This window comes from Engystomops pustulosus, chromosome 8 (genome assembly GCF_040894005.1).
Source record: "Engystomops pustulosus chromosome 8, aEngPut4.maternal, whole genome shotgun sequence".
Lineage (NCBI taxonomy): Eukaryota > Metazoa > Chordata > Amphibia > Anura > Leptodactylidae > Engystomops > Engystomops pustulosus.
This window is the reverse complement of record NC_092418.1, coordinates 97,711,947-97,728,508: the sequence shown is the minus strand read 5'-3', so window position 1 is coordinate 97,728,508 and position 16,562 is coordinate 97,711,947. Positions and strand designations below refer to the sequence as shown.

The 16,562-nt window shown below is 41.1% G+C and overlaps 1 protein-coding gene across 5 annotated transcripts in view; it reads right to left on the bottom strand.

The window, feature by feature from the left end:
- The window catches only part of RBMS1 (RNA binding motif single stranded interacting protein 1), a 220,215-nt gene that overhangs the window by 12,959 nt on the left and 190,694 nt on the right, over nt 1-16,562 (bottom strand). For 2 of the 5 annotated variants that reach the window (XM_072121899.1, XM_072121904.1), the window contains exons 5-9: nt 13,131-13,288; nt 12,841-12,920; nt 6,021-6,136; nt 4,922-4,980; nt 4,141-4,234 (exon numbers count right to left, since the gene is read on the bottom strand). In XM_072121899.1, the coding sequence (XP_071978000.1) occupies nt 4,141-4,234; nt 4,922-4,980; nt 6,021-6,136; nt 12,841-12,920; nt 13,131-13,288 (507 nt within the window). The remainder of the gene's footprint in view (nt 1-4,140; nt 4,235-4,921; nt 4,981-6,020; nt 6,137-12,840; nt 12,921-13,130; nt 13,289-16,562) is intronic. The other 3 variants (XM_072121900.1, XM_072121902.1, XM_072121901.1) reach the window with 3 other exon arrangements.

Sequence of the window (16,562 nt, the reverse complement as noted above, 5' to 3'; positions counted from 1 at the left end):
GGATTCCAGTTATAGGAGGTATAAACACAGATTAAATGGACTAAATGTGTAACAAATTCATCATCCAGCACCAATCCAAGTGATAAATCTGGTGCAATTTTAAGACCGTCTAGTCTAAATTTAGGCAGGGATAGTAAATCCAGTGTCTCTAAACAGTGTTAAAATATAAAATGTCGTATGTGGGTGATCCGGCTATTTGGGGGAATCTCCAATATGGAATTGCATTATTATGTATTATGTTTATTTAATAAACTTACAAAAACAAAAAAAGTCAAATTTCTATAAAAATATATAAAAATTCATGGGCAATAATAGTAGCAAATATTTAATGTTGAAGCGCTGGAGTCCTGGTGTTAATGTACGCCGCACTATACATTGTTTCTGCTCCGCCATCTGTTTTGGAGATCATATAGCGCAGGAGGAACAGAAGGAATGGAGTCTGCTCGGTGTCTAGACACGGTAAACAGAACATTTTGTGATTCTGAAGCAGGGATGGGAAAAACATACAGAAAAAAGAATGAACGCAAAGAGCGGAGGGTTTCCAACATGTGGATCCATGTCATAATAACAGACAAAAAGTGATGTTACTAGGACGGCAGACAAAAACAACACCAGAAAAAAAGTTAAAGTTGTTGGTAGTGCATAAGGAAAGGTCATCTGCCCTGGAGTTTTATGTAGTGTGAACTGCACCTTAGGTCTCTTAAGAGGCTTAGAACGACTTCTTTAGCATTATTAAGGCCCCATTCACATGACCGTATGGGGACCGCATCCCATCCCCCATCTTTAAACCCCTCCATTCCCGAACAGTCTGTGTTGCCATTGGGCTCTCTACTGTTCTGTGGGTGGTCACAGTCTGGAGCACAGAGCTCTAAGGGTTAAGGGTTTTGCACTTATCCCAAAAACTCCCATTTCCAGCACAGTGATACAACTGGCTTCTTTGAAGACACCACTAGGGGGAGCTCAGTGCTTTAAATTGAATACAGGTGAAACTGAACTCAATGGAAACTGCACAAATCTCATGCATGCATTAAGTGGGGCAGCCCAGCAGATGCAAAGGCTACATACTGCTAGTAACACCATGACCAATATAAAACTACAAGCAACCACCAGTTTTTCATACTTTTGGTTATGAATCTATTACTAAATTCTAGGTGTCGATGTCCCAGGGTAAATAGCAGGTAGCCTAAATACTACAAAAACTTTAGCCAAAAGAATAGTTCCACCAGTTTAGGACACAGACAAACTCCCAGTCTCATGAGAAGGATTCTGGCTGAAGCCCTAAATATACATATAACTGGTCGTCTGTGGCCAATCCCTGAATCCACATTTTAATTTAATTTGTATATCCCCAAAATATTCTGGAAGTTTTTCATCTACATCATAAATTGCCATTGTCCATAACCAGATACTTCAGTCATGCTACGACCACGTGAATTCCCGGCCAAACCAAGCGACTGCGAGCAAAACCCGATGTACTCGGCTCTGCCAAGCGGAGAGAATAACGAGTTTCCCGTTTTATGAGCTGCCTGGTTATTGAAGCCCAGAATTTGCTTGGAGGCATTACTTCTATATATTTTTCTTTCTTTCTAAATTTCACTATTTTATATGCACAATATTTCAAGCTTTCATTTATAAAGAAAAAAAAAAAAAAAGTTCTGAAAGCGCAACAACTGGCAGGACGAAATGTCTTCGTACCAGATACAAACGTTTCTCGTTTTGGCTCGAGAAGGAATTTTTGGAGGCCCCTCTCTGCTTTCACAGTGTTACTATTTTTTTGTGTAAGAATATTTTCTCCAGTATTTTGTGAGATTGAATTTAGAGATCCGCAAATCACATCTATTGTCTGCTGAAGCTTCTTGGAATTCTGAAGAAAATGCAGTTTTCTGGAAGACGTGCTCTGCATATCTTTGTAGAGTTTAGAAGATTGTGTCATCAGATCGACACTTCACATCAAATCGCTGGATTGGCTGCACATAATGTAACCTATAATGGATTGTCTGGAATTCCTAAACGGGGCTTTCCAGGAATCCAGACTGATAGTCTGTGATTAGGATAGGTCATTATTGTGTGATCCCTAGGGGGGGGGGGGGGGAGGCTTGGATGCACATATGGATATGTCTCGTTCTGTGTGATGGGTTCCACCTCCCCAGTTGTTTCTTCAGGTTATAGGTTCTGGCTGAAATATTCATTCCCTCAAATATTTAGGTAAAATGCTCCAACTTTTTTTGTTGTTGAAATCTTCCATTCGAAGACGCTTGAAGGCGTCAGCCGAAGGATCAAAAACATAGCTCCATTTTTCAAAATATGCTCCTTTCCTGGTCATGGGTAGTCTGTGGTATTGCAACTAAGCTCCATTCATTTCTTTACAGCTGAGCCGCAATACCAGAAGACACCATGGTCAGGTGTGGCGCTGTTTTTTTTTTTTTTTTTTTTTTTTTTTTTTTTTTAAAGAGAGCAGCCATGTCTTTCAAAATCCAGATAATCATTTTAATGTGAGGTATATGTATGCGTTTGTGCCTTGACTAGCTACAATGCAGCAGCAGAGATTTCTGTGCAGATTTCTCCCTTTACAGACCATGATGGAGGTGGGACTTGGGCGGTGTGAAAACTGTGGGTCATTACAAAGCTATTTAATGTCATTTACTTCCTTCATATGGTTATAGAGTCAAGCTACTTGAGAAGGAGGAGGATCACTTCTGTCAACTTTTTGTTGTGCATTTTAAGGACCCTTGGAGGTCCTTTAAAGGTCCCTTGTACCAGGAGGGAGCCTTGTATACATAAGTGTTGAGAGCTTGAAGATTTCATAGCTTGAGGTCTTTCTCTTTATTATCTCTACATGGTAGTATCAAGTATTGTGTTCAGATCAGGTGTTCAGGGGCCCTGGGCGGCCGCCAAAACCTCCTATATTATAATCCACTAATGTGTCTCTCTACTCCCTTATCCAGACAGTCACAAATGCTGGGAAGTGGACATTTCAGCCATCAGGGTTGGTCTACACTCGCTACAGCCTAGATAATTCACCCACCATATCATACAAAAACCCTTTTGTGTATTCTTTCATTCTTTTATATTAAATTCAGCAGGAAAGCCAGCTACGTGAAGGAGTTACACAGGTTGTGTGGTGGCAAAATTGTTTAGGAAGAATATGATGAAAGTTGCTTGCAATTTGGCGTATAACCTTAAATCTAAGATCTGGCTTCAGAGAAACTGTGGAAACAGGCGATTATGTAGGACCGATATTTAGCAAAAATAGTGAAATTGTGACTGGAGTATCAGCAGCAAAATAAACTTAGTAATACAAGGCAGCAAAATGCATGAATATGTCAGAAATGAATAGGAATAAAATCCTCTTATTGTGGACAAGTTTATAGGATTACTATGAAGGTTACCGTATTTTCCGAACTATAAGGCGCACATAAAAGCCTAGGATTTCCTTAGAAATCCAAAGTGCGCCTTATAGTCCGGTGCGCCCTATGTATGGCGCAGGGCAGCGGACCCTACTTACATAGGTCCCCGCTACCGGAGACAACAGATCTCCAGCGGGAACTGCAGACCACGTGGCACGAACAACTTCTGCCGCGTCGGTCTGCAGTTCCCGCAGGAGATCTGCTGTCTCCGGTAGCGGGGACCCATGTAAGTATGGTCCGCTGCCATCCTCCCCCCTGAAAGGACCCCCTTCCCCACTCACCTCTCCGGTCGCTCCGTCTCCGCTCTGCCACGCCCCCGGAACTCCGCCACGCCCCCGGCCACCCTGCGCCTTATAGTCCGATGCGCCTTATATATGGAATAATTCCATATATGCGCCTGATATTTCGGTGCGCCTAATGGCCCGGAAAATACGGTATTATTAAATTATTATTAAAAATAATAATGAAAAATTGTCGATACGCAGGAAGAGGCTGTCAGCCAAAACACTGAGGGTCAGAGATTGGTCAAAAAATACCTCTGGAAATAGGAAACAGGGACATGGAATAGATCAAAGTGAAGGACTACAATGCACAAGACACGAATCTTTAATTATACCAATTTAAGTGATAATGGACTCAATCCTGCAGCCCCATCAGACTTAATGAGAGTGATCTTTGTTTTCCCAGCAGAAATTAGCAATCACATTGAAGCGCATGGAGTCTCTCAGCTCACCTGGTACGTAGAGACGGGAGATGCGATATAGGGGGTGATGGACGTTTGGGTAATCATCCTGTTTGTGGCAATGCTGTAAGGCGGAGGATAGAACCTGTAATTAAAAAAAATATAAAAATATTTCAAATAAAAGTAATGCGTCACTCCTTAAGAAATTAAAATGTACAAAAGAAGGATGATCAAAGTGCTTTAAATATTATAAAGGAGCCCTCTAGGTGAGGCCTAGTGTTGCATCCAGTTCAAGTTCCTAGGGGGCGGTGTCTGAGACAGGGATTTTCTTATTGGTGATCTTTGAAAATCTATATAATGTACCGCCCCCGCGGAGCCTGCTCAGAGATATAATATAGCGTATGTAGTTGTGTTAAGAGTCTTGAAAAGGATTGAAAACATTTTTGTGGCCACATAACAATAAATAAAAGTAGAGATAATTATTATCGTTTCCTGCATATTCAAATCAGCCTACAAGTGCAGTGAAGGTGGAACCAACTTTCCTACGAAAAATCTTCAACCACCACTAAAGGCTTTTTAAACACAATTGTAATCAAAGAAATAAATTCTAATAAAAATAAAATTTTAAATACCCTTTAAGCATAGATTAATATTTCTGATATGGGATAAGGGGGAGGGGCTTTATATAAAAGGGGCTTGGTGATATAAAGCAGATGCGGGACCGTATTTATTTCCGACTTTGTCTAGTGAATACGAATACACTGTGAATGTAGTACTTTACTATATGGACAAAACAAACATGAAATAAAAAGTTGAGAGTTGGGAAAATCACCTTCTGACATACCCATTTTGAATAGCAGCAGTGGGATCATAGGTCAGCGTCATTCCAGCCTGTGAAGAAGAAACAGGTTCATTTGACCATCTTGCAACAAACACAGGAATAAATGATGTAAAAAAAGACGTCTGTTTAACAATAGATGTTCTCAAATATATGTAGCCAGCGGTTTATTGTACGATCACGATCAAAGGAGAGCTGATCTCTACAGCTGATCCACCGGTATAAGGCTACATTCACATGAACGTAGGGGGGCGTATATATGGCGTATATACGTCCCCAATACACCGCAATGGCCTCATGACGCCTTGCGGGAGAGATACGGATATGCGGCACCGTACCGTTCCGTAGCCTGTAGAAAGATAGGACATGTCCTATCTTTCTACGGAACATGTCACCGGCCTCTATGTTACTCTATGGAGAGGGACGGGGCCAAGCAGCACCACCTCCTCTCCCTGGTGTTCATATATGCCCGCCGTACTACACCATGTGCCACCACAGATCATTTGTTTCAAGCACAGAGTGCCGTTCTCTATGTAGTGGTCAGATTAGGTTACTACAAGATCTTGATTTTAATAAGAGCTAAGCTGCAGTGACTTGGTTCAGCCACTACAACAAGAACAGCAGTGTTTGTGCTTCCATCTCGGAGAAGAGCTGATCTTTTCCGGATATGGATCTGGATATGCTGGGTGTTGCACCCCAACCAATATTCAATCATTTCGACCCTTTAAAATAGAGATGCATCAACATTGCTGAAGAACAGAGATGATTTTCTATCCAGAATTTGTGATAATGTAACATTAAATAGATGTATTGCACTTCATTCTACAAGCGTGAACCTGTCGAGAGGACTCTGAGCAGGACAGACCATCGAGTTCTGGTTTGGAGACTTGTACCGCCATTGATGTGAAAAGGTCAAGGATGAGCATGAAAGCGAAGCACAAGTAAATCCCCAGCGCTAGCAGCTGCACAGAGAAGGGCACCAGCCTGTCACACACCCAAGCCATGCTCGCTCCAAGCCAAGTCGTCTTGTGTGAGTCATGGTTTTAAGCTACTCATTCATGCTCCCACCCTTAAATTTTATGGAAAGACTTACAAGTCTCACCTCGCCCTCTCTCGGCCAGGCTCTTCCGTTCTGGACGTATTTGTTCTGGGTCTGTCTTTTCTTCTGTCCTCCATCAGCAAACTTGCACAGCAGGGCTTCTGTAGGAGCTGCAAAACAGGAGCGGGAGTGTAAAAGATAACCCATCGATGATATATCTTCATCTGTACTGCTCAGCATAGCAAGACATAGCCCTTCCCCCACATGTGACTATCCACAGGTTACTTTGATAGAAGTCATTTGGTAGCTTTAGAGAATTGTCACCCCCCTCGTTATATTTTCCCCATATGGCACACGGTAGACATGATTAAAGGTCAAAACGCATTGGTCTTCTGTCCACCATGCTAGTTAAGGATTTTACTACTACTAATATAGGATTGAGGATTTTAACGTACAAGCCATTCCACGAGCGCTGGATCATTTTCCTAGCTTCTCAGAAAAATGAGAAGAATAAACTAGACTTGCAGCTAGGTGTCCCCCTGACTGGTCACAGGGCGCGTCCACTCATCTCTACTTAAAGATCCTGTACTAGTTTTAGACATAGGCGTAACTTTTTGCCATGTTATTACTCACAGACAACTGCAAAAGGAATAGGTGTGAATACAAGGAAATATATCATATGCACAACATGCCATGATAGGAGATTTTTGTTTTTGTTTATTTAAATAATCCATAATTAAAAAGAGTTATGCCATTTTCAAATATAAGCAAGATTTTTTAAATTTTTCCTTTTCGATTTTTAATGGTCTACACGGGAGTTATTCTTTGAATTCAAGTTCCGCCTCTAAGAAGCGCTATAGGATCTGTCCCTCTTCCTTTTACCATATACTAATGACCTTTTATTGCTGGTTTCACAATTCTTTAGTTCTTTAGATTTTTTTTTTTACATCTGCTTTTTATAAACCATCAACAAGATGCTGTTTACGGATCTCAGATTTTGGTACTTTGTGCGAATGGCTCATTAAAGGGGTTATCCGGGTTTAAAAAAAATTTTATGGCCGGGCTGGGGTGGGCTAGTTAAACATAATAAACATGTACTTACCTCCTTCGATCCGTGCCCCTGTTTGTTTACAGGGGCACGGTAGCCGCGCACAGGGAGCTTCCGGTCCGCGATGTGGCCGGCTCCTCCCATCCGTCCCTATCTCTCAGCGTTGTAAGCGCTGGGAGATGTGCGCATGGGAGCTTCCGGCCGGCCGGAAGCTCCCTGTGCGCCCTTGTACTGAAACCGGCGCACGGAGAAGACGGGCCGCGGCGTGGGACATTGGCAGCACCGGAGGAGGTAAGTACATGTTTATTGTGTTTAAATAGCCCTCCCCAGCCCGGCTAGAAGAAATTTTTTAAACCCGGATAACCCCTTTAAGACCATAGTGCCCACTCTAGCCTAGGCTAGCTCAATAACAACGTATGTGTATATTCATATCCAGATCTGATGGATTAACGTCTTTGATGACAAAATTCTATCGAGTGAGTGTGAGTGGGTTCTACAATAAATTAAAACCCTCAGAGATCCTGATCAGACTCTTACCCGGTCTCCATTTCCTGAGTATTTACAACTACAGGAACCTACAAGAGACGCTGCTACCAGGGGTTGGCCGAGGAGGCATTTCCTGTTAGTCGGAAATATAGACTGATAAGTATCCGATAAGAACCCAATCTGGGTCTGAGCCAATCACTTGGTGGAAAAACCTTTCGGGTTTCAAAACCCTATGAGATTTAAATATGAATATAAATCTCTAACAGGTTGTTAGTGAGCTCGCCTAGGCACTTCTTAAAGAGCCATTCACACAAACAAGTCTTAATGAGTGATTTTTTTTTTTTTTTTTGAAGGAGATGTCATAGCAATGTGTGGTTTGGGTTCCCAAGGACTGTGTGCCTCGAGGCTCCCATGGTAAGGATACAACTATGACAGTAGGATTCAGCCGGCCCGCCCGTCACCATACTTAATGATGTTTACAGTCAGTTAGCAGAAGCTTCCCTTGACATCAGACTCAAAATTGTTACATAGTCAATTAACACATCAGTCAATTCCCAGAGTCTGTAATCATGTTAGGACTTGTCTTGCCAACTGATATGCAAAAAAAAAAAAAAAAAAAACTAAAAAAATAAATCTCATAATATCCAGCACCAAGCTGTGATCCATTATTCATTATGAAGGGTGAAAAGTGAAATCTAACCCATTCTTCATCTTGCAAAATGCAATGTGGGCGGAAATTGTTGACGTTACGGGGGCCGGTGATAAAGATTATTTCATATAACGCACTGCAGTTCTCTTTGGGGCTAATTTGGAGCTTGCGGCCCTGCGCCCGGCCGTCCCTGTTCTCTAGTCTTTAGCTGACATCTACAGAATGCTCCTGAAATGATCCCTGTATACCTGCTGAGCGGTGTACCGGGGGGAGCAGATAGCAACTCAACCAGACTTATTATTCCATTTTATCTCCTCTCCGTTCATCCTCAGTGAATGTACCGCAGCCTCGAGCAAGCTCATTTCCTAACAAAGGCCTGGAAGAGACGACGTCTACATCCTGACTCAGATACAGCTTCACAATTAAAGCTCTGCTAGATACGACGGAAACAAAAAAAAAATCCACTGCAATCTTATTAACAATGCGTTCCTAATGGCTGCTCAGTCAGAGCCCGCTCTTATTGGCAAGAGGGGCAGCTGGGAATGAATACTGTGTCTTCAGGGTAGCATATGAGTGTATTACTAGATTGCGGCCCAATACAAAGCTGCTCCAATTTACCGATATTGGGAGGCGGTGCAAAAACAATTATCGGATAAAGGAGGTCAATTGCGATTTAGAATCTCATTGTCTTAGGTTATTACTGCATATACATACCAGATGTCTTTCTAGGCAGGTATCGGTTTACTATTTTATAGTTAAGTATTATCCATTTTTACAATATCTTTATGGCAATAGGATACAACAAGAAAGGCAGACCCATAGCCAAGAACCTATAGGCCCTAAGATTATGTTTTTGGAAGTAGAAACAATCACCATCCCAAATTTGGACCAAACAAATTCATTGGCCAAGGGCTGTGTCTACTCCAATACACTTAGGCTTGAATGTGGCAAGGGACAGACTAAGGCTACATTCACATGGACGTATGTGCAGGCATACAACAGCACGATGGAGGGGGTGACCCTTCCCCTCTCCATAAAAAATAATGCCGGCCGGATATACGCCCCCCAGACGGACATGTGAATGTGACCTTAGTCTGTATTACATTTTAAGGCCTTGTGCACACAACAGGTTTTTGTTTTTTTTTTTTAGACACAGAAATGGACACCACAACTTTGAGTTTAAAACACGGCCTTATTGACTTATATGTGAAACTATCTATAGGACAGCCGGATTTTTCCCTGCACCGTGGACTGACCACGAGTCCACAATGCAAAAATAAAACATGTCCTATAATTTTACGTTTTACAGCATGGTCTCCCCATAGTAGTCTATGGGAACCAAAAAAAAAAAAAAAAGGAAAGAATGGGTTGCATACAGTGTTGCCCACTGCATGTGGCCCATTTTTGTGGTGGGTTGCCCAGTAGACCATGTCACTTGGGGCCAGACCACAATATCTTTTTGTGGATACAGCTCACTTATTGGTTAGATACAAGTGACGCACAAGCCATTTTGGCTGATGAAAACAAGACGCAACAACGGGACCAAAAAAAGGCATACAGTTGTGTACAAGAGGCCTAAGGGACCAGTTTGAGTGGTGGAGGACCCGTCATGTTCTACATTCCCTAGAAAACTTTATCATTTCAATGGAAACAGTGTCATTCTACATTTCCTCGGGGGGCACTGCGAAACAAAATACTTACTACCAAGTTGCACTACAAAAAAAGCTCAAAGCTGTGGGACACTTTGTGATCACGATAAGAGATTGTTGAGATTGCACAAGGCCCTTTAGGGTTCATGACCTTTCAATTATAGGAAGCCTAGTTCAAACGTATAAAATTTTATGTGCAATTATTAGCAGCTTCACCACACCAAAAGGATATAAGAGCAACTCTATAAAGCTTTTATATATCCAACACACCTAAAATATGAATCTCCACATCACGAGAGGCGTGTCTGCAGATACTCGACCTGTATTAAAACATGAAAGGTCGTCCTGCGATAATTCCGATATAAATTACCCCTTATCAGTATGACAGGGTAACGCCAATAGTGATTCTAAGAGTAATGTAATGATGCTTCATATCCTTTTTTTGCGAGTAGCTCATAAATCTTCCCCCTTCCCCGGCTCCGGCTATAATTACTGGCAGCTCAGGCTCTCTGTCTGGGAGGTGTGCCTATTGATGTATCTGTGGTGAATCATATATAATTAAATTTATTTCTACATCGTTCTTCCTGCTGATTCACAGACCTGAGAAACACATGATACAAATATCCTTGTCAATGACATGAGGAAGGTGTGCAAACATACAAAAAATCATGTTCCATTGAGAATTTTTTTTTTTTTTAATTTATTTTTTTATTTTAACATGTCGGATTTGGATTTTATTATAATAATCTGATTGAGTGTAGTGGGAATTATCCATTAATCCCATTTGGAAAAATTTTCCCCAGTCACAACATAGGAGATGAACTCTATAAGATATTGGGGCAGATTTACTTACCCGGTCCATTCGCGATCCAGCGGCGGGTTCTCTGACGCTGATTCAGGTCCGGCCGGGATTCACAAAGGCAGTGCGCCCGATGTCCACCAGGTGTCACTGCTGCGCTGAAGTCCGTCGGAGTTCACTGAAGTTCATCAAGCTAGCCTGGGTGCAGGCAAGTGCGTGTCAAGCGACACTTTTTTTTTTTTTTAAAAATACGGCGGTTTTTCCGACGGCCACACCCCCCCCCATTTCCGTCGCATGCATGCAGGCACCGATGCACCACAATCCGATCGTGTGTGCCAAAAACCCGGGGCAATTCGGCGCAAAACGATAATATTCAGGAAAACCGACGGCAAAACGCGATTCAGGCCCTTAGTAAATGACCCCCATTGTGTTCTATTCAGTTGCAGCGCCTCCGAAGGTGAAATGAAGTATTACACTAATCACCCTGCAATCAGTAAGCTGCTAATGTAAGGCATGAACATGGTTAATCTTTAAATGTAAAACAATCATAGTACTTTAATAGCCCAAACCAGTCATCGCTCTAACATCCCTAAGGCCTCTTTGCCCATGGGTGGGTGCAGTCAGTAAAAGTCTCTCCATTTGCTGAAGGGATCTCCCAACCCCAATCTCTGATTGGTGGAATGAAGAGACATGCCGAGTTCTTTCCAGTGATCAGAGGTTCAGGTCTGGAGATCTGGAGAGGCCCAAGAGGGTATATGAAAATGACTTCCTATTTGGTGCCTGGGGTCTTCACAGTCTCTCAATAAATTCTGGATATAAAGTTTGATCCTAAAAGATTTTGCAAAAATTCACAAAGGAAAGAATGCCCAGTGCATAGACTCCTACCCTCTAGAAGCCCAACAAGCCCCGTAAAGCATTTGTACAGTGTCGAATTGGACTGGGATGGGTAACCTCTTCGCTTAAGCTCAAGTATATCAGTCGAAATGATAGAGTTAACACTTTGAAGAATGTGCAAAATCAACTTGGCAATGTAAACACTCAAATTCCTCTCTTCGAGGAAAGGTTCCACATGTTACGAATTTGCCAAAGTCGCCTGCACATTCGCATTCACCAGTTCATTGATAATCAACTAAACATGATCTGATTTATCCTCGTACCAAATTTTAGTTATCGTTAAATTGGCTCTATATCATGAAATATCTAAGACTATGGTCCTACGTCACATATGAGATGAACATATGCGTATTCAGGCTAGGATGTCCTCCTTTTGAAACACTAGACATATATCCATCCAAGTTGAACCAAGAAAGAAAAGGGATAGGCTGGGGAAGGGATGTAATGCAATACAAATCTATAATATCGATTTAACCATTTAACCATCAATGTTACTTTACTGTAAAAAGGCATTTTTTTGAAGCTCTCTGCTGTCCCTGTTGTGCTCTGCTCCTGAGCTCAGCTATTACACAGATCTTACAGTAAAGAAGCATTGTCGACTCTGGAGGTTAAACCTTGTTGTTTTCTCCATACGGAGACAGCGCCCCCTTGATGTAATTTAATCTGGAACAACTTCCCACCGTATTTTTTGTATGGCGCATTTATAAAATTGAAATAAATGATGTCCCGTCTTAGTCAGCTCTTTCCTAGACTATATAAATATAATTCTTGTAATATTTCCTAATAACCGAGACCCCCCCCCCATGCCCCTTATTTTGCTGGCTCTTTTTTGAACCCTCTGCAGCTTTAGTTTATATGGGCCGGTACCAGAGGATGAACTGATGACTTCTCTTTGAAATCTTTAAAATTTTGACTCAAATATTTAAAGATCTTAAAAAGTTCTTATTTGCAACAATTTATCTACCATTAGAAAAACACAAAGCAGCTTTGCAAATATATCCTACTCTTTGGGTCTACAGCTTTGGTTGTATACAACGCTTTTGTAGGTTGCGACCACATACTCTGTCCAGTCTGAAGTTAGGAGTCATTCTCTAGTCAATTAAAAGATGTTCATATATCGGAGGGGGGAGGGGGATCAGACTTCATAGAATTTGTTTGTAGTCTGTTACTATAGCAACACATTCAGTTGATGCATTTTACAAGCACGTGTTCCTATGCAAGGGGAAGGGACAAGTGCCACATATTAAAACAAAACATGGACTATGAATTCATCCGGTTTAGTTCAGCTTTTTGCATGTTCGTCTCTTAGAATCTATAATAATGTAGAATAATTGATGGAGAATACAAACCTGATACACCAGGAAGTGTCTTAATAAATTTTCCATTAAAATGATTGATGACGGCTTCACATTTCTCTGTCGATTCCATCCTGAAAGGGAAGAGAAGGCAAAACTAATATCAAGTTGTAGAAGCAAAAAAATGTGAAATACGAAGCAAAACTGTCACACATCTCTCATAATGTGGTTGTAACAAATACATTGCACCGTCAATAAACTGAATATTGAAATATATATCATCCGTCATTTTCTACTTTTATATATTTCTACATTTTTCTCTGCCACTAGTCATGAGGTCTCACCTGGCAAAGCCAACCCCACGGCTTGTACCACTGGAATCACGGAGTATCCTTGTAGATATAACCTGTCCGAATGGCTTCAACATATTTTCAAGCTCTTGTTCATCCATCGATAACGGTAAGTTGGATATATACAGGTTTGTTGGGTCTTGCTCTTGTTGCTAAACGGAGAAAAAAAAAAAAAAAAAAAAGGGGATTAGTGACTACATAAAACCTACTTTAGGGAAAATAAAAATAAAAAATAGCCATGAAAATTCAAAAATGTAACTCATTTTTTAATCTATTCTTTTAAGTTTAAAAACACAACATAACAAATGGGTTACAGCGCATATGAAACTAGCCAACAAATACACGGCTTCAGGATGCAGAACAAAAAAAAAAAATTAAACAAATTAAATCTTACAACACTTAAATGTAATAGGGAAGTACAAAGAGTAGAACGTATTCAAACAACCTAGAGGCAGTCAAAATCAGGTTACATTGGGAGGAAGGTTATGGTCATTTTGAGGACATTCCTTGGTCTTTAGGTAGGGTACCTAAGATTGGAAATGAGTAAGGTTGGAGTAAGTAGGAGGGTCTGGTTTGGTAGGTCGTGAAGGTTTTAAGTAAAAAAAAAAAAAAACTGGAGTCCTTCCGCAGCTGCATTAATAATTTAAGAATTTGAGGATGGTTTCTCCAGTTTGAAGCTTCTGAAGGCAAGCTAACTTTTCATGATGGAACGTTTGATTACCTCATGATGGAATTAACAGCATAGCGCAGCGCAGTGATGGCGAACCTTTTAGAGACCGAGTGCCCAAACTACAACCAAATCCCACTTATTTATCACTAAGTGCCAACACAGAAATTTAATTTGTGATTTATCCTCCCTGCTCAGTCACAGCTTTCATTCATATCAGCACCCTGAGGACAGAAGCTAGAAAAAATTTGGATGACAATTGTAGCTTCCCTGCAGGGTCCCATAAACAGGAAGAATTGTCAGGGCCGGAGTAGGAGCTATAGAATGATAATCCAGATCTGTCCACACCTCCCCACTCCTCCAGTAGTCCCAGGTAGCACTGTCACTTTAAAATAGCTCTGTGTACAGCAAGTCCTGGGCTGTTTGGGACTGTAGGAAGATAGCTGGAGTCCTCTCTGGTGATGGCCTGAGTGCCCACAGAAAGGGCTTTGAGTGCCACCTCTGGCACCCGTGCCATAGGTTAGCCACCACTGGCCTAGCGTAATCAGGCAATGGCCGAATTCAATCATAGGATGGTCTAAAAAACGGTCAATGGAAAGATCTTCTCAAGACTTAAGGTGATCTTTGTATGTCATCTTTCCTCAATTTGTCCACTGATTGCATAGAAGAAGAGTGGAAGCTCAAGGTAATAGTACCCATAAGTGTGAGATGGAGCCAAATCAAATGTCAATGCACATTTAACATCTGTCCATGGTGGTACCTGGATGATATCTAATGTGTGCTTATTGTCCAGGAGGTGAGGGCAGTAGGCATTGGGTTGGGAATTCAGTGAAAGCAAGTGTAAGCTCTTCGTTTTTTTTGACCATTTGCAACACCCTGCACCTCTCCCACCACCACCCATTATTATAGGACTACAAAATCAGTCAGTGTCCATTGACTTCAACAGCCGTTGTTGGCCCTTAACCAGAATAGGCAAATGGTTGCTTATGGTTTATAGATGGTCGTCCAAAGTGAGGGAGTGCCCTGCCCCTCTGCATTTATTATATCTCAAAAAATACATCAAAAGCAATTCAATTATGTTTCATGTGAACAGCTGCCGTGTCTGCAATGACATCCATGGTGACAATGTCACATTTATTATACGGAATCTATAACCTGTCAGTCATTTCTATTTTAGGGAGATAAATGTTGCTTCTAGACTACACATACCAGCATGTGATCAATAACCACGTAACAGGTTTGGGGAGTTTGTGTTATAGACACAGGTCTCTGGAATCACATTGCTTAGTATAAAGATTCTGTATATATTCAAACTATAAAACAGATTTATCTTGTACAAAGTAGAGAAAAAGTAGGAGATTTACCTAAAACAACTTAATGATTTTGATGCACTAAAACAACTTTGTTGGAATAAGTGTTATAGGGAACGACACCAAAAATTGATGTGATAAAAAAAAAAACAAAAAAAACAAACAAACACATACATATATACACACACACACACATATTTTTATATTTGTGTTTTTATTTTTTTACTTTCAATGTTTTTTACCCTTAGAATGTGAATGGTATTTCTATATACCTTATATACTCGAGTATAAGCCTAGTTTTTCAGCACAAAATTTGTGCTCAAAAACCCTAACTCGGCTTATACTCGAGTCAACTAAAACCATAAAGACAAAACTCACCTTTCTGACGTCACCCATAGGTCCTCTTCTGTCTGAGACAGTCTGAGACAGAAGAGGACCTATGGGGGACGTCGGAAAGATGAGTACAGTGTTATTTTTTTTCCTACTACAGGGGCTGGGCAGGCTGTATGCTACAGGGGGCTGGGCAGGCTGTATGCTACAGGGGGCTGGGCAGGCTGTATGCTACAGGGGGCTGGGCAGGCTGTATGCTACAGGGGGCTGGGCAGGCTGTATGCTACAGGGGGCTGGGCAGGCTGTATGCTACAGGGGCTGGCAGACTATATACTGGGAGGCTCTAACCAATGCATCCCTCGGCTTATACTCGAGTCAATAGGTTTTCCCAGTTTTTTGTGTTGAAATTAGGGGTCTCGGCTTATACTCGGGTCGGTTTATACTCGAGAATATACGGTAATAATTCATATATAATTTTCTCGCGGTTTTCGCTTTGCATAAATTTGTCAATTCTTCACTCTTACAGCTAAATGCATGGCAAGGCAAAAAACCAAGCAATAACTAATACATCTTTTTTTTACATTTTACAGGATTGAAAGAGGGTCATCATGAAAAAGCGCAGGACATAAGAGGAAACAGGCCCTGTTTATTTCTCAAACAAGAGATTCTTATGTCGTTATCCGTCTTATCATGAATTAACAGCAGAAGAAAGATTAAAAAAAACTTTAAAAAAAAAAAAAAACCCAGCTTCTTGCACTAATCTCTTTACTCTCTTTGATCCCATTTTGTCTCATATGACAATTATATCTGAGAAATACGTAAAGAATTCTCAAGACTGAGCAGATTCGTTTTCTTCTGTGCCATGAGCGGTCGGTGAAAAAAAACGGTTCAGGCAAGGACATTCTCTACTTTTTAATTGGACAGACAAAAACAAACGAAAACAAAACAAAACAATGGGTGTGGGCAATGTACCATAGAAAAAAGTATTGCCAATGCGTTCTGTCCTTAAAATAAACAGATGTGAAAAATTGGTTGCAGGTGGCGCACCCTTTGCTTCGTATAACTATATAGGTGCTAAAACTCAACCCAGAACGAAAAAAAAAAAAAAAAAAAAATGTA